At 34.1% G+C, this 27,896-nt stretch overlaps 1 protein-coding gene across 1 annotated transcript; it reads left to right on the plus strand.

Moving 5' to 3' along the window:
- On the plus strand, nucleotides 1-27,896 carry LOC137398191 (uncharacterized). Its single transcript, XM_068084298.1, has 10 exons — nucleotides 1-130; nucleotides 2,592-2,719; nucleotides 3,685-3,718; nucleotides 15,077-15,217; nucleotides 15,891-15,946; nucleotides 17,399-17,609; nucleotides 19,706-19,923; nucleotides 23,899-23,964; nucleotides 27,295-27,409; nucleotides 27,739-27,896. Exons 2-10 carry the CDS (start codon nucleotides 2,624-2,626, stop codon nucleotides 27,894-27,896), a joined length of 1,095 nt encoding a protein of 364 aa, XP_067940399.1. The 5' UTR covers nucleotides 1-130; nucleotides 2,592-2,623.

Raw genomic sequence — 27,896 nt, forward strand, 5'->3', positions numbered from 1 at the left:
CAAGTACAAGGAAGTTTGTTGTTTTTGTTTTATGTAATCACGCTTCTTTTGTTTTGTACGCCACTGGCGAAACGGCGGGCAATGAAAATGATACGTAATTTGTAAGCACGATAGTCGTTATTGTGGAATTGTAAGTATAACATCACTAATAACACTTTTATATAACTTATTAATGTATATAGAAAGCCTAATGTGTATGATTCATTTTTAAGATCACATCAGATTGTTCTCACTGAGAGCTTCTAAAGGCAAAAGGACGTGAGAACTCTTTTTGCCTTTAGCATGAGCTGTTTTGATGTAGTATAAAAGAGTAGTTTTTTGCTAATAGTGCTGGTAGGTTGTAAAAGCAGTACCTCGTTCGCCCTGTAACATTTTAATTGAATTAGAAGATGTTTGAAAGGCGTTTAAGAAATTTTGATAAGCTGTTTTATTTTTTATTATCTTTTTAAACAGGTTTCATATGTACGATATTAAAGCTGAGTAGGCCTAATTGAGACTATAGCTCTGACTCACAACAATTGATCTTTTTCTTCAACATACTTGTATTAGTGAGGTGGTAATACAGGGTGATATAAGAATATAATAACAGAGTTAGTCTATCGCATCCATTAGTGAAAGTATATAAGACAGTGTTGTGAAGTTAATCAGTTCACTTCACTAACAGACTGTCTGCCAGCAGTTTAAGAATAAGTATTTAAGAACAACAATAAGTTAACAACAGTAAGTTTGTTAATGGTTATTAGCAAACCATTAGCTATGCATAGAATTGATTTATAATACTCGGGAAAGAGAGAGAATCAGAAGTAAAGGTTTTTCTTTCATGAAAAGATTTTCTCTTTTATAACCACAACATAATGACGACGAGTCATCTCACTCTGCTCTACTTTAAATATAAATGATGGAATGAAGTATATACGTAGTCATATCATTTTCAACACAAATGAAGCATTTTATATAGTGCACAATGGGCTCCCAAAGTCAAAATTGTCAATACGGCTTAGGATTTTATGAGTCCAAGTCATTCTCAGCATTCATGATAATGTAATGATTGTAGAGTGCGGTTGCTATTATTTGATTTGAGTTTATTTTCATCATAAAAACAGATGCACACAGAGACATAAACTAAATAAATATACATGTATGAATAAGCAATCATAATACAATAGGGAGTGATGAAGGCCCACGCGCGCAGTAGCAGGGCTAATCAAGGTGCAGGGACCGAGTTGACAATTTTCTTAATATAATAATGTTCACATATTAAGACCTAAATCCATCCCAATGAGTCAAGTAGATGCCTTTTTAAAGCAATATTAAAACGATTTGAATTTTCAATGTACCTGATCGATATTGGTAAGTCATTCCAAATACTGGACAACTGGTAAGTTACCTGTCGCAGTTACACTCTGCAGCATTGCCCCATGCTTCTAAACAATAAATTAGTTTACTGTTTATTAAACTGTTATAAAGCAATGTCAAAATGTCAGTTGGAAAAATTTCTGAGGCTTTGAAAATTATACCCATGTTTTTATGCAGTTGACTTCTCAAATAATCAATATGAGAAGACCAGTTTAATGAGTTGTCAATAACTACTCCTAAGAATTTCACATTTGTAACTTTATTTATTGGCTTTTCGTTGAATTTATTTTGATTATTATAACATTTGTTTTATCAATGTTAAGGGTTAGTTTGTTTGCAGGACACCAATTTTGAACTTTATCTAAAGCTGAATTGATTTCGTGGATATTATCATTTAATTTCTTGTTAGTAAAAACAGATTTGTATCATCAGCAAACAAAATAGTAGAGAAGGGTTTCGAATAATAAATAGAGAAGGAACAATGTAGGGCCAAGGATAGAACCTTGTGGAACCCCACATTCAATTTGTTGTAATTCTGATAGAGTAGATTTATTTAAATATACTGACTGAGTTCTATCAGAAAGGTAACTTTTAAGTAGTTTGACAGTGCTACATGAAAAATTATAAGCTGCAAGTTTTAAAAGCAAAATAGATTGATTTATGGTGTCGAAAGCCTTCAAGAAGTCAATAAAAATACCTAGGACAATGTTTTTTTCCATTTAAAGCAGAAAAGACTGATTTAAAAAATCGGTTAGAGCATTATGTGTGCCTTTCCCTTTTTGAAACCCATATTGATGTTTGGCTATAATGATGTGTGTTTCCAAATGGTTCAGCACCTGAGTGTTCATGACTTTCTCAAAAACTTTTGAAAAAACTAGTTGAGTTGATATAGGTCTATAATTGCTAGACACCATTTTTGATCCTTTTTTAAACAACAAGGTGATCTTAGCATTAGTTGCTAGAAAACTCGTTAACCAAGATGAAGACACTTCAGAGATTCGCCGATTGAAGCTAAACTGTACATCAAACTCTAGCGAAAAGCTGACTTTATCATTGGTCGAGTCACTGTTACAATTGTTATCATTGGTCGAGTCATTTTTGCAATTGTTTCTGCTAAATTAAAACCATGCATCAAAATTTAATTGTAAAAAGTGACTACATTTTTCCAACTTAGACAATTGTTGAGTGATTCACATTGTTAATCCTGTATCATGTCATCGTCTGATTTTTTGTAGGTGTGGCTCGCTCCACCAGTCCTGATCTCACTATGCTGCTGAACACCATTTCCATCGGATTAATTCTTTGTGTTTCCTGTGTTCTACCCAGCTTTGCAAATGTCATTCCGTGCACCACAGAGTCCTCTGTAAGTTCTAAGCCAGTAACCATTCCCTGACCATTTTGGAAACTTTAAAATTGGCAATAATTTGACATAAGCTAGCAGTCAGCAATCCTTGAATATGATTGGCTGATTCTACTTTGTTGTTATGTATATCACCATGATCTTTAGTAGCTTAAAACTTGAAATCAACAGGATTCACTATCTGATAGCCTCAGCTCTTGCAGTGAAACTTTAATACTTCTGATGTGGCTGCAAATCTTCTGCTTCAAATTACCCAAAACAGTTCCAAAGCTCTCTTCTTCTTCTGTTAGCCAATAATAATCTGTCTTACCCTTATGTTAGCCAATCACAACCTCTCTTACCCCTTCGGTTAATCATAACTTGCTGTTGCCTTCTGTTAGCCAATCACAACTTTTCTTACCCTTTTGTTACCCAATCATAACCTTTCTTACCTTTCTGTTACTCAATTATAAACTTTCTTACCCTTCTGTTGTTCAATCATATTCTCTCTTACCCTTCTGCTAGCCAACCACGACCTCTTACCCTTTTGTCAGGCAATCATTCTCTGTCGTACCCTTCTGTGAGCCAATCATAACGTGTCTTACCCTGCCGTTAGCAAATCATAACCTGACTTACCTTACTGATAGCAAATCATAGCCTGTCTCACTTTGCTGTTAGCAAATCACAACCTCTCTTACCTTTCCTGTTAGCCCATCATTACCCTTCTTACTTTGCTGTTAGCCATTCACAAGCTGTCTTTCGCTTTCTTGCCCCTGACAACTTAAAAACAGTTTAGTAGGAAAAATTATATTGTTGAGCAGGATTTGAGCAGATCTCAGGATTTACACTGTCTGTTTATATGTAGCAATGGTTAGCTATGGCACTGTTTTTTTCTTTGTGTACTTAGATCAAATAATCATACCAACAGTTGCGGGTAGATGTCTTCTGCTTGGCTACAATTTGTTAATGACAGTCTTTGATTTTTTTAGAAGACCATTTCATGTCTGGTTTCAGAAGACAAAGGTATGTTTTTAGTTCTATACAATCATAAAGTGTCTCGAATTTTATAATTCTTGTTTCACGTTTAGTACAGTCAAACATCAAGAAACTTATGTGTCTTAGAGACAGGTCTATATATATATTTCTCTCAATGTTGGTCAACCGCCGTTGTATATGTCAATCTATAGCTATTAAAATCTTGGAATATAGAAACCGTAAAGCAAAAGATTTGATCTACAATGTAGGTACCTCCCATTAGCCAGTCCGACACCTTACTAACTAAACCACACTAGCTTGATAGATTTGTTAGGTAATAGATGTCACTATCTGAGAGCAAATAGGCACGAGAAGCATCATTGAGAAGCGGTAGCTCCTATTAGTAAGATTACTCAAATTATCCATTGGTAATGTGCCAGGCTAATAACACATGGCAGGCAACTCTCATTACCTCTCATTGTTTATAAGCTGATTTCTAATACACGGGCAACGCCGGGAGGCACAGCTACTACATATATACATGTATATAGAAGCGTAAAATCCGAGCAGAGTGCTCATTGTTAAAATCAGTAAAACAGACTATAACTTTAGATAAAACTCTTCATTATTTATAGTTTCATGCTTGCAGTCAAAGTACCGTTCAAAGCTCTCAGCAAGCGTGAAACTATCAGTAATAAAATGCTTTATCTAATGTAATAGTCCGTTTTACCGATTATATATATATATATATATATACTGTATTGTATATAAAGTTTTGTATACATTATATTAGGGCTGCACAACAATTAAAAAATTAATCGTGATTAATAACTGGTCTAAACCAGTTAATCTTCGATTAATCTTAGAATTAATCTCGCAAAAACCTGTATATTCGAAAACAAATAATACAGCTACATACTAGTTAATTATATTTGAGACAATTATTGTTAACAGAAGTACATGTTATGTACAATGTATATAAGTTACAATGTGTTAGTTATGAATATGAAAGTAGTCCATGAAAGTCTATAATTAAGCCGGCCAAAAGTTAAGGCAGCATAGTTTATTTGTATTATCCCAATGAAGAAATGCCCTTTTCCTACATACAATATTGCCAGCTTTAAAAAATAGCCGCTCACAGGGGACAGTATTGGCTGTAGTCAATAGTAGTAGTTATTGTCTGCGACAGCCGGTGATAAATTCTGAGCGGTATGATTAGAGTTAGTTAAATGATATTTAATGATGATATGCTGTGGTGGTAGGCAAATTCGTCTTGGCATATATTGCACTTCACATTCTTGTTTATGCTTCCAACATCGTCTGAAAATGCGTCAGCTAGTACGGAGGAAAATTTTCTGTTTTTATGTTCCAATAAAGTGTCGATCTTAAACTACTATTATTCTAAAGCTGAAATATGATTGTGATTTTTTTTTAAATCAAAAAACTTGTATAGTTTACATAAAAATGTTTTTAAAATATAAACAAAAAATAGACTGTAAAATATTAAATAATACTAAAATCGCTTTTGCTGCTATTATCTAGAAACATGTTCAAATAACTAACGACATGACACAGCTGCTTACAACTAGATAACTAGATCGACAGGCTTATTTTGTTGCATAAACAAGTTTTATGTTAGTGACTCACTTAGTGTTTTTATAGTTGAGTGTAAAATAATTGTGGTTGTATTTAATTGGTAAGAAAGTGTTGCTTGTCATAAATTAAATGGTAGTAACCTGCTATGTTAATGTTATATTTTGGTGGACGCTAGGCCACGTATTTATTTCTGATAAATTCGTGGCCATACGAATTTATCAGAAATAAATTCTGATAAATTTTTATAGTTCATACTCGCATATAATTACTCTTATATATATTTTGAATATTGTGTCTGTTTTATTATGTGTTTTAATTGCATATAATTACTCTATATATTTTGCATATTGTGCCTGTCTTTATTATGTGTATTATTGCTAATACTTCGTTAGTTTGGCCGTAATTAAGCCAACGTGTTAGCGACTCTATAAATCATTTATTCTTATACGGTTTCCTACCTGGTTCCATTAAACCAGGGGTTCCAAGCTTTTGTTGCCTAGGTACCCGTTGGGTGTCTTATTGCAAAAAATGTACCCCTTTAGAAAACACAGTTCAATCAAGGGTATTATTGGTCTAACTTCATTAATATGACATGGGTGCATTATTGAAATGTGTCGCTTAAACAGGTAAAGAAATGTGGTATTGTGTGAAATTGCTATTTATTAAAATAATGATAACTATGCAGCACAACTTTTATACATCGCAGTGTTTTGTTACTTTCGCACTTTATTTTGGCCAGTCTAATGGGAAGGCTGTGCCTGCTTTGCATCAGTGAGCTGTTTGGTGGTCAGTTCAGTAACAGATAATGAAACTCTGAGGTCGTCATCAACATTTAGTCGTGAGCGATATTTGCTTTTCATGTACAAAAGTGAGGAAAACTTTTGCTCACACTTACAACTACTAGGAAATATGAGCAACACTTTTAAAGTTACCTCTGAAAGCTTTGGGTAGGATGTTACCAATGAGCACCAGAACTTGCTAAGAACGCAATCTTCAAATCTATCATGTGCACCAGAGTCATTGAAAAGGTCTTATTAATACGACCTTAATAATTATTAATATCATTATTATTAACTTATAATGATTTAATATTCAACTCTTCTTGCATGTCAATATCAGCTACATTTAACTTAAATGGTTTCTAGCCAACTTCAAATTTGTGTCATTCAAATCAGGAAAATGTTGTTGAAACTAGCAAGCTCGCTGAGAGAGGTGGTCTGCAACCAGATCTTTCATGAATAAAATTGAATCATGTGAAGGCAATACTTCTGACAAGCTATCAAACATCAAATGATCTAGCATTGACTTTCTCCACATCTCTAGTTTCATGATAAATGCTCTAAGCTCGTCTGTAAAATCAATTATGGTGGTTGAGCTTCCTTGAAGGGATGTGTCGGCAGTGTTTAATCTTAAGAAGATATCTCTCAGATAAGCAGCTTTCCATTTCCATTCTGAAGACCTTAACTTCTCACAGAATTGTGCAGCTTTCTCAGAAGTCTGTGTAGCAAAGAAAGCTGCAATCTCATCAATCAGTCCCACAAATCAATTCAGGACGTTGCCTTTAGAAAGCCATCTCAGTTCTGTGTAGTTAAGGAGGTTTTCATGATCTGCATCGCAACCTTGACATAATTGACGAAACAACCTTGCGTGTAGGGCCGATGCTTGCCTAAGTTTGTCTGAATGGCAAAACTAGTTGGCTTAAAAATGGTACCAATAATAGCTCTATAGCAGTGGTTTCAGCAAAGTTATTAATAATTAGAGCCAAACAAACCAAAAACTTATTAAGCTTATAACTTGTATTGTACCCCTTAGATTTCTAAAATGTACCCCTAGGGGTACTTGTACCCCAGGTTGGGAAACCCTGCATTAAACGGTCCGGGGAAAATATATGTAGTGTATATGGGAGCGCTCTCCCTAAGAGAGCAGAGTAGTCGCAGTTCCACAACTAATTTCCTTCGGAATAAAACAAACGAAAAACCGTACTCACTTCTCTTACAATTTATGCAACATTTATTACTATCTAGATCGTGCCTGAGGAAAGACTTGCCAAATCCTTTACAATATATTAAACAATACCAAAGAACCACATTATGATCATCACCTCGGTTGCATTTTATCTGAAAATTAATTGGCTCAACGCAGTTAATCGTGTATTTGTATTGATTGCGTTAATCGTTTAATTAACGCGATCATTGTGCAGCTATACATTATATATACATTGTATAGTATAATATTATATACAGTGTATATTATATATACATTGTGTAGTATCATATTATATACACTATGTATACATTATATAGTATAATATTATATATACATTGTATAGTATAATATTATATATATTATATGGTATATTATAAATACTTTATATACTATATTATGTTTTTTAACAGTTTTTATCTTTGGTCTTTACTTGATCATTAAATGTTAGGCTCTAAAATAGTCATCCATATAGAATGATTTCTTTAGTTAAACTGGTTGGAAGAGTCGATGGTCTTGACAAACATCTTTTGGCGCCTTTTTCTATTAGCAGCCTATTGTTCTATTAGCAGCCTATTGTTCTATTAGCAGCCTATTGTTCTATTAGCAGCCTATTGTTCTATTAGCAGCCTATTGTTCTATTAGCAGCCTATTGTTCTATTAGCAGCCTATTGTTCTATTAGCAGCCTATTGTTCTATTAGCAGCCTATTGTTCTATTAGCAGCCTATTGTTCTATTAGCAGCCTATTGTTCTATTAACAGCCTATTGTTCTATTAGCAGCCTATTGTTCTATTAGCAGCCTATTGTTCTATTAGCAGCCTATTGTTCTATTAGCAGCCTATTGTTCTATTAGCAGCCTATTGTTCTATTAGCAGCCTATTTTTCTATTAGCAGCCTATTGTTCTATTAGCAGCCTATTGTTCTATTAGCAGCCTATTGTTCTATTAGCAGCCTATTGTTCTATTAGCAGCCTATTGTTCTATTAGCAGCCTATTGTTCTATTAGCAGCCTATTGTTCTATTAGCAGCCTATTGTTCTATTAGCAGCCTATTGTTCTATTAGCAGCCTATTGTTCTATTAGCAGCCTATTGTTCTATTAGCAGCCTATTGTTCTATTAGCAGCCTATTGTTCTATTAGCAGCCTATTGTTCTATTAGCAGCCTATTGTTCTATTAGCAGCCTATTGTTCTATTAGCAGCCGATTGTTCTGCTATATCTCTCTTCCAGCGTTATCAACTCTTCCTTAGTCCATACAATACCCTACAGGATGAAAATATTCGTTGGTCATAAAAATTCGTGATTTCGCGAACAGTCAATTTCGCGAATTATTAAATTCCGTGAATAGTTAGTTCTATTTTTAATCACAAGGGAGAATAACTACTGCATCAAATTGAAAACTAGTCTCTAGGCTAGTTTTTAATATAAATACTAAACGTACTTAAGTTCCAAAACATTTTTAAAATCATTGCCTGGGCTTTGAGCTAACACCATTGCCATTGCATCACATTTATTTACAAAATTATTCAAGGTTGTCACAAGATATGCAGAACGGCGTCATAGCGAAAATAGCCGCGAGGCAGAAGTACTAAACGTAGCCGAGTTCCAAAACTTCTTTAAAATCGTCGCCAGGCTTCGAGTTTTATTGCTATTGCAGCAAACTTTACAAAATTATTCAAGGTTTTTACATGTTGTTCGGCATGGCTTCATCATCGCAAAAAGCTCTCCTAGTCTTTTTACATTGAACTCAACTCCATTAATTTCAAATACCAAAGTTGAGGACGTTCATGATTCTGATCTGGGCATTATGGTATGTATTTGATTTGCAAATAACTGCATTAGTTAATTCTTTTGTTTAAAAACTGATCGCTTTCATTAAATACTTCAGCTAATGTTTTTGTACTTCCTTGACACTTGTTAATATTTTTTTCTTTTTTTGTGTTTACTGCAGATTGAGAACGAAACAACCTACTCCGATTACGAAAACTAGAGACAGAAGTAATATTCATCAAGGCAGAAATATTGGCAGAGAAGCAACCAGTCAACTTAGAACCCTTCATCGACAACAACTCCTTGATATCGCTGCAGCAAACATGATTAAATTGTATATTTTATTTCATGTGTAGATATATTATAATTTATTACAAACTTGAGTGTACAAATAAAATACTTCAAATACAAATAAAATTTTACAAACGATGAATGGAGTAAATAGAAACAGTTTAGTCATTATGGCGGTTATCTAGCGATAAAATTAAACTGGTACTCTTGATAAGTGAATACTAGCGTGTAATGGTGCTCTCTGACTAGTTATTTTGGTAATAGCAGCTTTGTCACTGTCTTGGGTAGATGTTAAAGGCGATTCTCTTGCTACTACATGGCTGGTAAGGAAGTTATCATCAGAAATCTCCTTGTGGCTTACTATTGTAAAGTTCTGCCGGCTGGCCAAAGATTTGTTCTCGTAAAGGCATTTTTGTTCCTTTTTTAAAACATATACTGTATATTCTCCTCGTTAGCAGCTGCGGCCACTTCTATCTCAATTTCAAGACCTCCCTGAATGATTGGTGATTTTCTAAGAATGACATTGTTCATTCAATTGTTTGTTCTTCCGTGTATGATGAAAAATCTCTCTCACACTAAACCAAATAATGAAGCGGTAAGGATGGAAAAATAAATATTGCGTTTTACCAAAGAACCAAAGTAAAATTCAACTCATTTAGTAAATCTGAAAAACTCATTACTTACCACAAATTGTTGGTTCATCAAAGGCCTCCAAATCTATGAATATTCGTGAAAACCTCTGAACGCGGCAAAGAATTTATAGCTTAGCACGATCCACCCGTAGTTGTAAGCTAAATAGAAAACCAAACGCGCAATGCGCACAGCCATGCATGCGTAAGGTTTACTCTATTGGTAGACATAATAGAGTTAACTTTTCCTAGAGAGTGGCAGTTTTCAGCCGCGAATAAATTCATCCGCGAATATGCATGAAAAGACAATTTTCGTGAAATATAACTCAGCGAATAAATTCATCCTGTAGGGTAGCCTAGTGTGTTTGCGCCTGAAGATGTGTTTGCATCCCTTATACATGTATATAGGGATTCATGATTAGGGTCGGTCCTGGACAGTCGGTCCTAGGCAATTGACCTTACGGTGATTTGTCTAACGTTTGGTGATTGGTTTAACATCTAATGATTGGTGATATCGTATAGCTGTAGCTACAGCTATACGATATCGTTGCCATATGTGCTATATGACACATTGCCAATGGCTAATTTGAGCAGTCCAGTGTTCGTATTGCTAAACCTACCCTTTGTTAAACCCAATGCTAAGCCTCCCTTTCACAAGTTTCTCACCCTACAAAAGGAATCAACCGATACATATTTTTCTGTGATACATATTTTCATTGATAAACTTGACTTGCTACTAGACAGGCAGCGAACGACTACAGGCAGCGAACGACTACAGGCGATGACAAACTTTGAGATTTATATAGATACAGCAAGGTAGTCGAATGGTGCAGATGATCGGGTGTCCGGCTACTATATACCATTCTATATATGGCCGGACATCAGAGTTTGATTCCCGAGTGATGCTTTTTATCTTAACTTCCAAGTGTGGCTTTGGGCAGATGAATAGAAGGTTTGATTGAAGGTATAAAGTAGTTATGAAGTTAATAAAATTGTTAATAAGTTAATAGTTAATAAATTGTTTTAACAGTTGCTTTGCGTTGTACAAAACAGTCTGTGGCTATTTCAAGTCTTTCTGGTTTGTGTTGTACAACTCGCGTGTGGATATGTACAATGTATAGATGTATTGTATGTACATTGCATTGATTGCATTGTACAGTGCGCTAGTTGCTAGTAAATTAGTTGTTGGAAACTCCAGGTGAATGAGCTTAGACTGCAATTTTGGCTAATTAGCCGCCGAAAATCACTAAAAGGTGCTGGTCTGGTCACCCCATCTGTGTATCCTTTTCAACTTAAAACAGATAAGTTTCACCCTGCAAATGACAAATTTGTTTTGGGAGTTATCAGCTCTTACAATTCAATATTTTTCTCATACAACTAATACATTAGCCCTCTAACTGACTTTAAAAATTGTTTTAGCAGTCACTGCAACTCTGCGTTGTAAAAACATGGCTATATTTTTTATATGCGCCACCTCAGAATCCTCATCCAGTATCAACATACTGGTATAGAGTTAATAGCGTTCTGGGTTAAATAATGACCAGAAAAACTACAGGAGTAGCAATTTGGCTAGCTGCCATATCTGGAATGTTTTGCTTGGCAGTGAGTAGTATAAATAGAGTGCCATGTGACCTCTTCAATCACTGTCAACGTGGAGTATTAGTAATTAGTTTGACAGGTGAGACAAGCCCCATATTCGGAGTACGTAATCATAGAAAGGCATTTCTAAATATGCTTGTTTTTAAACTACATGGCTACGAGCACTTTTAAGGAACAAAAACTTTTGCGTGTATTCGGTAAAATCAGACTGTTCAACTTTTTTTAGTTCTGCCTCTTCCACATGCTAACAATATTAGACAACTTGTGTTTAAATCACAAATCTACGAACACTCGTAGTAAATGTCTCAACAAGCTTATAATGATAAAATGTTTAAGAAGTAATGCAGAGAATATTTTCTATAACATTTGCTATCATAAAAACCGTGTTCGTTGGTCTATCTGGAGCCACTATTTGAGGTTTGGAAAAAGATTGCTCTTAACAGGATTTGAACTCACGACTGTCAGCTTGGTAGACTGACAATACACCACCTGCACTAATCTTACTCCTTGCTGTTTATTGGAGTACTTACGCAGTTAGTTATTACACCGGAGGGTCTCTAAGTGTGTGTGTGACTGCCAGGGTGCTAGTGTTATTATAAATACATGATTCCTACTGACCATTTTTATTTTACCATCCTGTGTAGGCATATCCATAATGTATTATTTATGATTTGTTATCCTTTAATGTTTTAACGTTTAGTGAACCCTGTATTATTGCCATGCATTGTCTCTCTGCGTTATAGTAATTAGCTCTGGTCACTATGTTTTTGTCTAATTGTAAAGGAAACTGCCGTGTCTCCTTAACTGCTCTACAAGAATCAAAACCACCGAGTGCAAGGCAATAAGATAAATATGTATTGATCAAGAATGTATATGATCACGTGATTCAATGTGGTTGCATACGAAGAACAACATGCAAGAGACTGCCAGCGATTCAGCCTCCTCATATATCATCTTGTCTCATACGGGCTCCATCAGTCTTTCAGTCTTCTGTCAGCGTCGGAAACTGTCACTCGGTCGACCGAACTTTCATCGACCACCGTGTCTCCCATCGAGCTGGTGCCCAGTCGTGTCGTCGATCCTTGGGTTGTCGAGGCAGCCGGCTCTTTTTAACTTCACCTTAAAGAGCCTATTCGAGTTTATACATGGAGACAAAAAGATGAAAGTTTAGGTTAGAGCTTTTTATATCCTTTCATTTGGGCTTTGTAATTATTACTTATAAGTATTTTCATAGAGTAGTCTACTTGATAAGCCAGTTGGCAGCAGTTCAGTTATAATTGTCATATAGCCTCATACTGCCTATGTATGGAACAATCTAGAACAATGGTAGCCTATATGTATTAAACAGTCTAGAACAATGGCATATATACAGAACAATCTAGAACAATAGCATATGTATAGAACAATCTAGAGCAAAGACATATAGAACAATCTAGAACAATGGTATATGTACAGAACAATCTAGAACAATAGCATATGTATAGAACAATCTAGAACAATAGCGTATGTATAGGACATTCTAGAACAATGGTATATGTACAAAACAATCTAGAACAATGGTATATGTACAAAACAGTCTAGAACAATAGCATATGTGCAGAACAATCTAGAACAATCTAGAACAATAGCATATGTATAGAACATTCTAGATCAATGGTATATGTACAAAACAATCTAGAACAATGGCATATGTACAGAAAAATCTAGAACAATGGTACATGTACAGGTGTTGCCTACTAGTTGTCCTACTACTGTCTCCAATCTAACTAATTGTCAATATGTCACCAATAGGTGTAGCAGGATATTTTAGTACTTTGTATGCTGCAAGGTTTCCTAACAACATAGAAACATCGATTTAACCCGAAACAAAACAATGATGCATATGTTATTAAAAAATAAAACATCTATTCTAGCCATGTGCCACTATTACCACTGTTACCACGGTTACCACTGATGCCGTAAGCCAATGATGAATTTTCTTTAGTAATACGTTAATGTTCTTAAGGTTTAACTGTTTTTATTTTACCCAAAAGCTCTTAGTACAACCCTTGCTGGCGGGAGGTGATGCTTTAGTGGTTAGGTAAGATTCTTTTTTAACTAAACAATCACTATGTTTCCATGATGCGCAGTGCTTCGGAGTTGCGCTATCTCCGAATCATGGAAACGGCGTCTTCGCACTGAAATCACTGCGCACTGATCAGTGCGAAGCTAGTGCAAATTCGCAGCAAGGAAACAGCGACTGCGCAGTGGTTGCGCATAGCTCTCATGCCGTGGAGACGGATTCTTCGAGGGCCATAAACTAGTACAAAGGTTGTCCTGCTAATCTTGTTTTTTTACTATTCTTCCGATCTTCTTTCACCTAAATTTAATTATGGTCTGCATTCACGAGGATGATGAGGTGATTACTTTCCTGGACTTTGTGTTATCGATGCCAACACTTTTCGAAAAAATAGATGGCAAGTCCTAAATTAACGTTTAAATAATATATTACCTAAAATACTTATTAAAAATACATTACTATGTAAAAAGTGTGTTAAGGTTTGCAAAACCTTGTGAATGTGTATTGTGAATGAAAGTATAATGACGACAGAATCATAAGAAGACCGTTTATGACGTTCGGTATCCGTGATCGATTCTATTTCTCCATCAGGCGATTCGATTTATACAATTTCTCCTCTCTGGCTAATTTGTAGTATTTGCTGAAAACCACTGCGCAGCATGGAAACGTACAATCCCCTCGACATCGGAGGGGGCTGCTTCGCAGTACTGCGCACCATGGGAACATAGCAAATGATGTAACCTTGGCAGGCAGGCACCTGCTGATGATGTCATACTGGTTAGCATTCTTATCAGCAAGTGCTTAGCAACCATGTTTCTTATGATAATGAGCTAATGATAAAGTGACAACCTACTATGGTTAGGCAATTTTGTCAATGGTTTGTAGAAGTTGTATGTTTGGAAGATCATTTTTATGAGAATGTTTTTCCTTCAAGTATATCGCTAATTGAAGTCATTATTCCTTTGTTTACATAACTAATTGGAGTTGTTTTTTCTTCAAATCTCAAATAGGCTTCATTCTTTTGAAGACATCCTTGATTGAAGTCATCGCTCTTTTAAGTATATCTCTAATTGGAGCCGTTATTCCTTTAAATATACATCTAATTGGAGTGCTTTGATTACATCACAAATTATTATAAATTTGGAAATTATAGGAGATAAAAGGGCATTTGTACCAAACTATTTTTGATGGTTTCCTTGTAAAAATGTGTGATATCACTGTTCTATCTATTGTTGTCTCGTTACAAACAAGCTACTTATAACAAACTCATGCTAGTCCTTCTATATCAAATCATCTTTTTACTCTTATAATCGTTGACTATCATTTCATAGTTTTTAGTGAATACGAAATCGGTTCCAGAGTGAACGATTGAATGCAAGCTCAAGAAACAGTTTTATAAATTCTCTCAAGGTCTGGTTTCACTGTTGTTGTCCTGTGTCCTTTCATTGTTTGGTGAACTCATCAGTCTGCCTGCTTTGCAGATGAATGCTCTGATCAAAGTAATATCAGACTAGAAAGGAGCGTATTCTCTCAAGTCATCAATCACACTGGCCTTGTGTTCAAGAGCCCTGGTAATGACTTCAACAGCTTGACAATCTCATGGAACGCTCCATCCGCTCAAGGTAGGCTTCAAGGTGCCCAGGTAGCCTCTTCAGGCAAATAGTCAGGCTGAAGAGAGTTTACTATTGGTTGATTTATGCCATGAATCGAGACCTACTGGTCTAGCATGCCTGAACTGCAAACAACAGGATGAGGTTTAATATCCATGAAAGGACCTTGGTGGTGACAGGAATAACATCTACCCTTATAAGACATGCACAACTGGGCCTGTCTTTTGTGGAAGTCTCTTTTCCAATCATTTTTATTGTGACCAAATTTTATCAACTTTACGGTTGAAACAATGGTGAGAGAAAAATATCTATACTTTCTAACAAAGTATTGTAAAATTTGACAAGTTTTAATTATTTGAATCTGCTAAAAAAGTGAAACATCATAAATTTTAATTTTTTTGTCAGATGACTTGATCCTTCATATGATTGAATTTGAAACACCAACAGAGAACATTACTGACCTTTGAGAACAGTTATTTCATGTCATACCCATTTATATTAGTATTGTGTAGAAGGTCATAAGGTCATGTCAGTATTGTGTCAAAGGTCATAAGGTCGCATATCATTTTAGTATTGTGTAGAAGGCCGGAAGAGGATCTCGCAATTGTCTCCATAGCTAACATTATAAGATAGGATCTCACCCTGCATTATTATTATTAGTATAGCTGTATTTATCCTCTTTCAGACTTGTATGATGCAGAAGGGTATATGCTGAAAATCTATCGTTACTTGGATGGCAGGGTAAGTACAGGTGCCAATATTAGTAAAATTATCCCTCATTGGTCTTAATTAAAGACATGTTTGTAATTTGCTATTGGTCACTTGAAATCAGTTCCTCTGTCAATTGATCACTTTAAATTGGTTCCTCTGTCAATTGTTACGTACGTTGGTGGTTTCTATCCTAAGGTATTAGCCAGCGCAGGCATTTATAAATCACTCAGATCATGCCATGCAATACCACCTTTATTTTGTTCATTCAGCCATTAGAGTTGACACTTACTAAATAAAGTTAATTTTAACAAGCTAGGTCACCATTTTGAAATGCTGTAGTCAAATATAACACAGCATACTATTGACTAATAAAGTGCACTGCCATTTTTGTACGATGATAACAGCCTATTTACATATGGATGGAAATATTCTCACTTTTAGCTCTTACGAAGGTCACTAGTAAAAATTACAATATTTTTGTTGGTACCAGTTACTGGCACTGTGTTAATATCTGGAGTTGCTGACTTTGTCCACTTTTAGCTCTGCTGCTCATTTCACGATTGTTTTGCCCTAGGAAGTTTAAGTTCTGGTATGTCCGGTGTTTCTGGTATGTCCGGTGTTTCTGGTATGTCCGGTGTTTCTGGTATGTCCGGTGTTTCTGGTATGTCCGGTGTTTCTGGTATGTCCGGTGTTTCTGGTATGTCTGGTGTTTCTGATATGGTTAGTGTTTCTGGTATGTCCGGTGTTTCTGGTATGTCCAGTGTTTCTGGTATGGTTAGTGTTTCTGGTATGTCCGGTGTTTCTGGTATGTCCAGTGTTTCTGGTATGATCAGTGTTTCTGGTATGTCCGGTGTTTCTGGTAAGTCCGGTGTTTCTGGTATGATCAGTGTTTCAGTACCTGTCTTACGGTTTATTCGCCTTGCAGTAATAGACATTATGGAAGCGGCTATTGATTCTACTTTACTACAATGGACTCCTGGGTTACATCGTACCTGTCTTACGGTTTATTCGCCTTGCGATGTAGAACAAATAAGGCCATGAAAATGTCGTAACAAGAGGTTTAATGTCGTAACAGTGAATATTACGGCATTAAACCACTCGCTACGGCACTTTCCTCGCCACACAACATAAAAAAAATGTCTCACAGTTTGCACCGCGTACGTTGGAGTTGTGAAGATGAATATTATTTACTACAAACTTTAAGTTACTAAGGTTAATATACTATTTTGTTGCTAATTTTTACGATGTAAATTTTATATACAGTCAAGGTGTATAAAATTTTGATGCTTTTTTACTGGATGGGTGTGTTCGCATAAGATTATTACTATGGGCGTCTATACCCCTCTATATGACATTTTTGCCTCATGATCTCAACACCAGAACTAATTAATATCTTATGATGAGGCCCTCTGTATTTTTGTTTTGATCAGAATGACCGTCAGACACCGGGTTGCATTGTCGACCAACTTACTTATTTTACAGAGCCTTGAGTTGTGTCGGGTGCTCAATGTGACCAGTAATGAGAGCAGCGTCAGTGTCTCGGATGCTGCTGTTACTTTCAACTATACTATCGAAGAAATTGCATCCGGTGATGATGTTCTCTATAGCTACGAGATCTACACACTTCCCTTGACGTCTCCGGAACCTTCTAGGTTTTCTAGTAATTACACTCAGTCATTGTCAACCGTAACAGGTAAATATAGCTCAGCATCCGCAGATGATTTGCAGAATCATCTGGGATATAGTGGGAACCAGCCTTTACTCTGTTGGTAACCAGCAGATAAATCCAATAAAACATGTTTATTAGGTATAAAATATGTTTTGTTTACAGGCAAATGCACGGTTATCGTTGCCTCAGAACATTAAACTGTTAAAACGATCTCGCGGCCATGACTTGTGCTGATGCATTGAATGAATTTATCCTTTGTCGAGAGGTTTACCCAACTCCAGTACCATAGCATAGTCTAATCAAGGCAAAATGTGCCCTAAACCTCCTCAGATTTTGAGGGGGACTCAAATTGAGTTTGAAGGTTTTATGTATGCCAAATTCTGCATCTCCTACGAGTAGAGAATCTAAAGGCACCTTAAGTTATCTTAAGTTGTAAGACTATCCTATACTATGCTATTTATGCATATTTCAAGTCATATATATGTGTACGACTTGAAACGAGTGAATGAAAATGTATGTGGTGAAATATGAAAATTATATGCATATGAAATTATATGTTCAGAATTTAGCCCACATAGCAATTAAAAACATATTTTCACAGTTGTTTAGTTTAGATATTTGAAATGAGAACCAAATGAGGGTTAATTTAATTTATAATTTAGGGTTGTTGACTAAATTCACCACAGGGGTCCTTTAGTGGGATATTGCCGAGGATGAGGCCGGGCCGGGCCGCAGTCTACACACACAAAAAAACAACAAAGGTCCACGTAGCTATGAGAAAAAAACAAAAGTATCCACCCAAATATCTCACCAATCTGATGAGCAGCACACAAAAACCAAACCAATCGACAGATCCACCCATCATGTCAAAATATTCCAAGTTTCAAGTCATGTCTTGCATAACTCACCTTATGGTTTCTCAAAACTTGTCCCAAAGTCCCTAATAATTTGAGACTGTCCAATATATGTTTTAGAAAAGGTCGCCGCTAGCCTAGCCCAATATCCTGATTCAACATCTTAGTAACTATCGGGGCATTGCTGAGTGCTCCCGATCTTTTTGAGTCTCTCTTTTAGCAATGCCCCGATAGTTCGTGAGATGTTGAATCAGCATGTTAGGCTAGGCTAGCGGCGACCATTTCTAAAACAGATATCGGACAGTCTCCAATTGATAGGGTATTTGGGACAAGTTTTGAGAAACCATAAGGTGAGTTATGCAAGACATGATTTGAAACTTGGAATATTCTGACATGATGGATGGCTCTGTCTATTTGTTTAGTCTTTGTGTGTGCTGCTCATCGGATTGGTGAGATATTTGGGTAGATACTTTTGTTTTTGCTCATAGCTACGTGGACCTTTGTTGTTTTTTGTGTGTGTAGACTACGGCCCGGCATCGGCTTTGGCAATATCCCACTAAAGAACACCTGTGAAATTCCCAATGAGTAACAATTTTGTGAATGAAATTTTTAGGTTTCCAACAAAGTGACCAGGTCATTTCGCACACCACTAAAAATTACTAAAGTTAGCTGCTCCAATACTTCACTTTTTTGTATCAGAATCCGAGAACTCTCATTTTTGCCTTTAACATCGACCATGTATTCAGTTACTATTGAGTAAACGATCTTTTTCGGAAACTACATATATAAATGTGAGTGTTTGCCTAATCAGTTATAGATTAAAATCTAGCTATAAAATATCCACTTCGCAGAGGATTTGATCTTGAATCCTCTAGATCTGAAGTCCAGCTTCTTGAACCACTCCACCATGATCGTTCAACTGACCGGAGTGATGAATGATCGTGATGACATTCATAACATCGGTTAAAATACTCAAAGCGCTTGGGGTCATTAACTAGCACAGTTGATGTAAACTTAACAATTATTAAGCTGGTTTCAAATGCACTTTTGTTTTAGTAAAGATTTAGATTACTACCTTACTAGGTAAGTTTCTCAAGTTTATTGGGTAATTATTCTATTACCTGTTCAATGGCCGGCATTCAGCTAGTATAAGTATATTTCATGTATAGACATTTTAGTAAACATAGTAGCTGTAGCCCTTGTTGCGCTCATGCCGCTTGTTTCCAGGTATGTTTATCTCATATCGTAACCATTTTGGTGTTTCAGCTTCTCCGCAGATTTATGATGAGGAGACAATGAACTTAACAGCGTCAAATCCAATACCTTATCGTATTATTGGACGCTTCAGGAGGGCCAGTCACTATCCCACCCTCAGCGAGGATAATAAATTCAGTTGCTACAGGGTGCTACTCAAGAACCCTGAGACTGGGTCAATTATTAAAGACTTTATGAATGAATCAGAGATAACAGCTGATAACATTCCAGTAAGTGATTAGAACAGACTCTCTTTATATTTCCATTCCATGGTTATTTTGCAAGTTTGCGTCATTTGTGAGATGAAAATGGCAAAAACAGCAAGTTTTATTAAAGGAAAAAGGAGTTTTATTACTCAACAATTTTTGTTGGATGCCTCATGCTTACGAAAGATGAAAACGGCATTTGCAAAAGATGCTCTAGAAAATGTCGTACAAGCTATTCCATTTTAAACATTTTCTACATTGTATAAAGAAAGCGGGCTGCTAAGCAAGACAGGAATGCGGTGCTATGAGCTCTTGTCTAGAAACCTTATCTTTTTTAACAAAGAGCCCACCTTAATCTACAACATGAGAATGCCCATAGAAACGCTTATCTCACGGTAACTCAAAGTGCGAACCTAGGGCTGTTTAGTGCGCACTTAGGGCAAATCCAAAACTGCATCACCCGTACATATGAAGCCAAGGATATGTGGAGGATATTGAAACACTTATCTCACGGGAACTCAATGTGCACACAACTCCAAATTCAAATCATCAGTACAATGGAAGACTAGTGTATGTGGAGAAACCATACATCCTACAGACTCTGCCGTCCTTACCATATCAAGATGGTCAGAGTATCGAGCTATCTAGGTGGCAAGTTGTTGATTAGCCCTTTCATTGTCCATAACCAAAGTTCGAATTTGTAAGAGATCGATCTTGGCTACTTTTTACCATGAGTATACATTTTACCATCAAAGGATTAACTGTAGCAGCCATAAAAACAGTGTGTCAAGGTCAGTGGCAAGAATTGTGTCAAGGTCAGAAGCAAGATAGGCTATTCAATCTTATTTGTCTGCAAAACTGTCAGCCATATTTATTGGTCCCCCATTTCCACTGACTTTAATTTCTGTTCATTTTTGATAGCGTGATGTCAGTCTATGATAAGGTTTTTATTGATCTTCTAATTTATCTAATAATTTAAATTATTAAGTGTACTTGTGACATAGCTAGTAACTTATTAACACGAACAAGCTGTTAGAGGGTAGGCTAGACCTGAGGCTATGCTGCTGCCAGGAGTTCGTGTGTCGATATTAAGTTAACCTTTTTATTTATTGTGAAAGGTGTAAAAGATGCCCCCCCCCCGCAGCTACCACCGTGTCTAGTATTTTAACTGATATATGGCTCATTATTGCATGTATACTTCTGTCTGTTGGCTTTGTTTGTCAGCTCTACCCAAAGTGAATGAGTTGTGGGTTCTAAACAGGCTACAGGTAGCATGTAAACATAACGTAGTATGAAATCATCTGCTATGACTGGAACACAAAGAAAAAATACATTTGCCAGATATAACATACAATTAAGTCCATTGGACGATGTGTCACCTTTGTTTCGCCACATACCAGTATACGTCTGGTGGAGGTTGCCAACCTCAGGTACTGGTTGGCGGTAGGCACTATGAAAAGGTTTGGTGTACCAGTTAGGTTCCTTAAGTTGATTGTTAAGCATTGAGTTGGCTTCGAAGAACCGAACCTGTTACTCATATTTGGTAATAGCATTGTTGTGCACTTTGGTTCCATGGTTGTTGTTGCTTTGCATAGTTCCAAGCACTTGCATCCTTCTATATCCTTGATAGTACCTATTGGCATTGCCAGATTGTCTGTGTGCAATGTTGGACCTTTCTTGAAGAATAGCCTTCCACATTTTTCAATACCAAAGATCATAATGTCCTTGCTGTATACCAAAAAAGGTTTTTCTTATCCGTGCAAAGCTGGACATTCACCTAGTATATGTATGTATTGTATGTATATGTATGTAGAAATGGATTTGTATAGATCATATATATATAGATCTATACAAATATATATATATATATATATATATCTAATTATAATTCCGAATTCTGAATAACTTGTGACAACCTTGAATAATTTTGTCAAGAAGTGTGATGCATTGGCAATGGGCTTAACTCAGAGCCCCGACTATGATTTTAAAAGAGTTTGGAACTCGGCTACATTTACTGTACTCATTACATTTACTCAGCTGTACATTTACCAACTCTGCCTAACGGTTAGTTTTTAATTCGAGGTAGTAGTTCTCCCTTGTGTTTAAATTAAAAATGATTGTTCGCGGATTTTAATAATTTATGGAATTGACTGTGCGCGAACTCGCGAATTATCAATTCCATCGGATAGTTTCATCCTGTAGGGTGTATCTAGTTGATATATGCCCCTTTATGGAGGCATAAAAAATACCCAACGGCTTTGCGTACCTCGCAGGGTCATCACATAACGTCGTGAAAAGCTGATAGCTCTCATTATTAGTCATACTCAAATTTTCCATTGGCAATGTGCCAGGTTAATAGCCAGTGGCAGGCAACTCTCATTACTTCTCATTGTTTATAAGCTGATTTTTAATACCTGGCCAATGCCGGGAAGCACAGCTATATTATTATATATGTATTATACATGTATATATATTATTATATATATATATATTTCTAAATAAGTATGTCATCATTCCGGCTATAGCTATTAATATCTTGATATTAAAATTCCGCGTGCTGATGGATTTGAACTCCCAACAAATTGACAAGTTTTTTATCCGCACACTCTACCACTGAGCTAGAACAGCGTTTTGACCAGAGGCATTTTCATATACGACATAAACTATGCGCATGTTAACTATTTTAGCAGCCCGTCCCCGCGTTATGATCATGTTCAGAAATATTTTGGGACCTACATGTAAGTTTATGCAACGCGATGCTTCTTCGTCTTTTTTTGTTAAAGCTGATAATTTAACTTGAAATTTAGCGAATTTCGTACTGATTATATACGTTACCAACATATATAGTACGTTGCGTTGACAGTTCTTCGTTTACATACTTGCTATTTATTTTCAATTTGCTATTTAACGTTCATTTTAATAGCGATATAGTATATTAGCAAGCGCAGATTCCTTTTCTCAACAGACAAATGTTGTGTTCGTTACACACGCATTTCACAAAAGTTCCTATCAGTGCTCGCTTTGTGTATTAGCTTACACATCTTTCCTTCTAAACCTAACCTTTTAGTAATTCGTAATTAATTTCACATTTTACAACAAACATTTGTAAGACTATCTGTTAGATTATCTGTAAGATTTACTGTAAGATTTATCGTGTAAAATTGAAAGTATCAGGTATTCCTCACTCCCTTATATTTACATACATTTACATACTTTGAAGAATATATACATGTATAGAGATGTATTTACATTCTCTTATTACATTTATAAACTTATAACTTTTGAAGTTTATAATATAAGTTTTTAAAGTTTGTTGCATTATCGTTTTTATTTCAACTTGCATTTTTTAAACATAATTTGAGTATCGTGTCTGAAGTTTAAACATTATTCGTTTTCCTATCACTGTTATTATTACTCAGTTAGTTTCCAATCTATATTATTAATATTAATTTTTTATTCAACCATTTTTGGCAGACATCGTTCTAATACAATTTCAACTACAAAATACTACCATATTCTGTCATATTTTTTTTATTAATCTGTTAAGTACATGTATTCTCAGAAGTTACACATTGTCTAATGCCTCCAAAGAAAATAACCTGTCTTGTACAAAATCATTTCCTCATGATATGAAGTTTGAAAGTTAGTTGTTTGATGAAGTTTGAAAACCTTTAGAGTTGATTTTATTGTTTTCCTAATTTATTTCAACTGCACAAAACACTTCTCTCATGGTATGAAGTTGGAAAGTAAGAATGGCAAATGTTGTTATATATGTTAAATACAAATCAATTTTCTGTGCGAAGATTTTCTTATTACCCCGGCAAAGCCGGGTAGCACAGCTAGTATATATAATGTAAACAGTATAGTATAGTATATAAACAATATATATATATAGCTTTACGGCAAGTTCAAGCCTTTTGTATAGGCGTGTGGTGTGTGGCATGCGCGTCTGGACTATATACAATATATAAACTATATACTGACATTTAATATTTGCAGCCTGATGGTGATGAATACGCTTCATTTACCTTTGATGCTGTACCACCTGGAACATACCTTATACAGGTACGTTAAATGAAGATATTTGTTCTGTTCCAACTGTTGAAAACGTATGCTTACAAAATAACAAAATGAACATTTTTATAGTTTTTACTTACTTTTTGTTTCTTGTCATTATATGTTGGAAATATTTTATAATTTATACCATTTATATACATTATAAGTGTAAACACGCCTGTAAATAGGCTACTGAGTGGTAATTCAAGAATAAACAATAATAATAAACAATAATAATAAACAATAATAATAAACAATAATAATAAACAATAATAATAAACAATAATAATGAACAATAATAATGAACAATAATAATAAACAATAATAATAAACAATAATAAACAATAATAATAAACAATAATAATAAACAATAATAAACAATAATAATAAACAATAATAGTAAACAATAATAATAAACAATATTAATAAACAATAATAATAAACAATAATAATGAACAATAATAATGAACAATAATAATGAACAATAAAAATAAACAATAATAATAAACAATATTATTAAACAATAATAATAAACAATAATAATAAACAATAATAATGAACAATAATAATGAACAATAATAATGAACAATAATAATGAACAATAAAAATAAACAATAATAATAAACAATATTATTAAACAATAATAATAAACAATAATAATAAACAATAATAATGAACAATAGTAATAAACAATAATAATGAGCAATAATAATAAACAATAATAGTAAACAATAATAATAAACAATATTAATAAACAATAATAATAAACAATAATAATAAACAATAATAATGAACAATAATAATGAACAATAATAATGAACAATAATAATGAACAATAAAAATAAACAATAATAATAAACAATATTATTAAACAATAATAATAAACAATAATAATAAACAATAATAATGAACAATAGTAATAAACAATAATAATGAACAATAATAATGAACAATAAAAACGAACAATAATAATGAACAATAATAATGAACAATAATAATGAACAATAATAATGAACAATTAAAATAAACAATAATAATAAACAATATTATTAAACAATAATAATAAACAATAATAATAAACAATAATAATGAACAATAGTAATAAACAATAATAATGAACAATAGTAATAAACAATAATAATGAACAATAATAATGAACAATAATAATGAACAATAATAATAAACAAGAATAATGAACAATAATGAACAATAATAATAAACAATAATAATAAACAATATTATTAAACAATAATAATAAACAATAATAATAAACAATAATAATGAACAATAGTAATAAACAATAATAATGAACAATAATAATGAACAATAATAATGAACAATAATAATGAACAATAAAAATGAACAATAATAATGAACAATAATAATGAACAATAAAAATGAACAATAATAATGAACAATAATAATGAACAATAATAATGAACAATAATAATGAACAATAAAAATAAACAATAATAATAAACAATATTATTAAACAATAATAATAAACAATAATAATAAACAATAGTAATAAACAATAATAATGAACAATAATAATGAACAATAATAATGAACAATAGTAATAAACAATAATAATGAACAATAATAATGAACAATAATAATGAACAATAAAAATGAACAATAATAATGAACAATAATAATGAACAATAATAATGAACAATAAAAATAAACAATAATAATAAACAATATTATTAAACAATAATAATAAACAATAATAATAAACAATAATAATGAACAATAGTAATAAACAATAATAATGAACAATAATAATGAACAATGATAATGAACAGTAATAATGAACAATAAAAATGAACAATAATAATGAACAATAATAATGAACAATAATAATGAACAATAATAAACAATAATAATAAACAATAATGAACAATAATAATAAACAATAATAATAAACAATAATAATGAATAATAATAATAAACAATAATAATAAACAATAATAATGAACAATAGTAATAAACAATAATAATGAACAATAATAATGAACAATAATAATGAACAATAATAATGAACAATAAAAATGAACAATAATAATGAACAATAATAATGAACAATAATAATGAACAATAATAATGAACAATAAAAATAAACAATAATAATAAACAATATTATTAAACAATAATAATAAACAATAATAATAAACAATAATAATGAACAATAGTAATAAACAATAATAATGAACAATAATAATGAACAATGATAATGAACAATAATAATGAACAATAAAAATGAACAATAATAATGAACAATAAAAATGAACAATAATAATGAACAATAATAATGAACAATAATAATGAACAATAATAAACAATAATAATAAACAATAATGAACAATAATAATAAACAATAATAATAAACAATAATAATGAATAATAATAATAAACAATAATAATAAACAATAATAAAAAATTATTATAAACAATAATAATAAACAATATTAATAAACAATAATAATAATCAATAATAATAAACAATAATAATAAACAATAATAATAAACAATGATAATAAACAATGATAATAAACAATGATAATAAACAATAATAATAAACTCTAACGTACCTGGTTTAAGTTCCTAGTTCTTGCGTCCTACTTCTCTAGTTCTCGCAGTTAAGATGCCGCAATCCCCCTCTCTTGTCGCGAACCGGACATCCGGTTCTCCGCATCACATCTCCCTTTCTCTCCCTTCTCTTTATCTCTTGTCTTTAGCCCTGTTTATTATCCACTCTGTTGTTCTCTGAAACTATTACTTTTCCCTTAAGCCCTGACTATTGTTCCCATTCATTCCTTCTACTTCACATACTCCCGAAGAGTAGGGACATCTTGCCGGATGTCTCTGTTTCTTATCTCGGGTTGTTCAGCAAATCGAACTCTCCACTGCCTGACTGGTGACTTTCTCTCTCTTGTATCTCTATCTATCCTTCTGATTTCTTGTTGTCTCTTTTCCTCCCTGTTAACCATCTGCATCTTGCCCCCTGGCTCTTTCTCTTTCAATAGCTCTTTCAGCTATTCGCCTATCTTCTCTAGCTCTTACCACATCTCTTTCGTATTCTCTTTCCACTGCTGCCATTTCGCTTTCGAACCTTATTCTTATTTCACCTTTTCTTTTGTTCTCTATCTTGTCTTGCTCTTTCTATCACCTCTCTTTCTCTTCTCCTCCATATGCTCTCTTCCTCCTGTTGACTACCTTCTCTCTCTTGGGTTTCTCTCGCAGCTTCGACGTTCCTTTCCTCTGAACTTCCATCTCTGTCCATCCTCTCCCTATTAATCTCTTCTCTCTTGTTTCCCCTTGCTGATCCTGCTCTAGTGTCTCTCTCTCTCTCTCCTTGGAGGCCGATACAGACGTTCCCTCAAGTCCATCGCACCCCTTCTCCTGGTCGCTATGTATCTAGACATAGTCTCGGATAACACCCTCGCCCAGTGTTCGTTAGGGACCTATACCTACCAAGTGGTGTAATAAATGTAGTAAGCTCTCGTGACTCTTCCGCTAATTCTGTCTGCCAAAATCCTGAATTAGCATCCATTTTGCTAAAAATGACGCTCTCCTCTAGCTCAGCTATTGTTTCTTCCAATGTAAGCAGTGGGAAACTTTCTCTGAGCACACTCTTGTTTAGTTGCGTCAGATCAACATGAATTCAGACCTTTCCCTTACTCTTTGGCGCTACTACCATTCCTGAACACCACTTTGTTGGTTTCTCTATTTTCTTTATTACTCCTAATTTTTCTATCTTTGCTATTTCCTGTTTTGTAGCTTCCTTCAGACCTATAGGCAACCTCCTTGGCACTTTGAGACACACCGATGTCGAATCTTCCCTTAAATTTGTCCGGAACACGTCTGGTAGTGTTCCAAGCTCTTTGAACAAATTTGGGTATTTTGCCATCTCGTCCTCTATCATAGTCACTTTTTGA

Source organism: Watersipora subatra, chromosome 6, assembly GCF_963576615.1.
Source record: "Watersipora subatra chromosome 6, tzWatSuba1.1, whole genome shotgun sequence".
Classification (NCBI taxonomy): domain Eukaryota; kingdom Metazoa; phylum Bryozoa; class Gymnolaemata; order Cheilostomatida; family Watersiporidae; genus Watersipora; species Watersipora subatra.

Coding starts and splice junctions, on each gene's coding strand:
- LOC137398191 (XM_068084298.1), top strand. CDS start 2,624: ATGCTGCTGAACACCATTTCCATCGGATTAATTCTTTGTGTTTCCTGT. Junction 15,218..15,890: donor GAACGCTCCATCCGCTCAAG/GTAGGCTTCAAG, acceptor ATCCTCTTTCAG/ACTTGTATGATGCAGAAGGG. Junction 27,410..27,738: donor GGATAACACCCTCGCCCAGT/GTTCGTTAGGGA, acceptor CCTGTTTTGTAG/CTTCCTTCAGACCTATAGGC.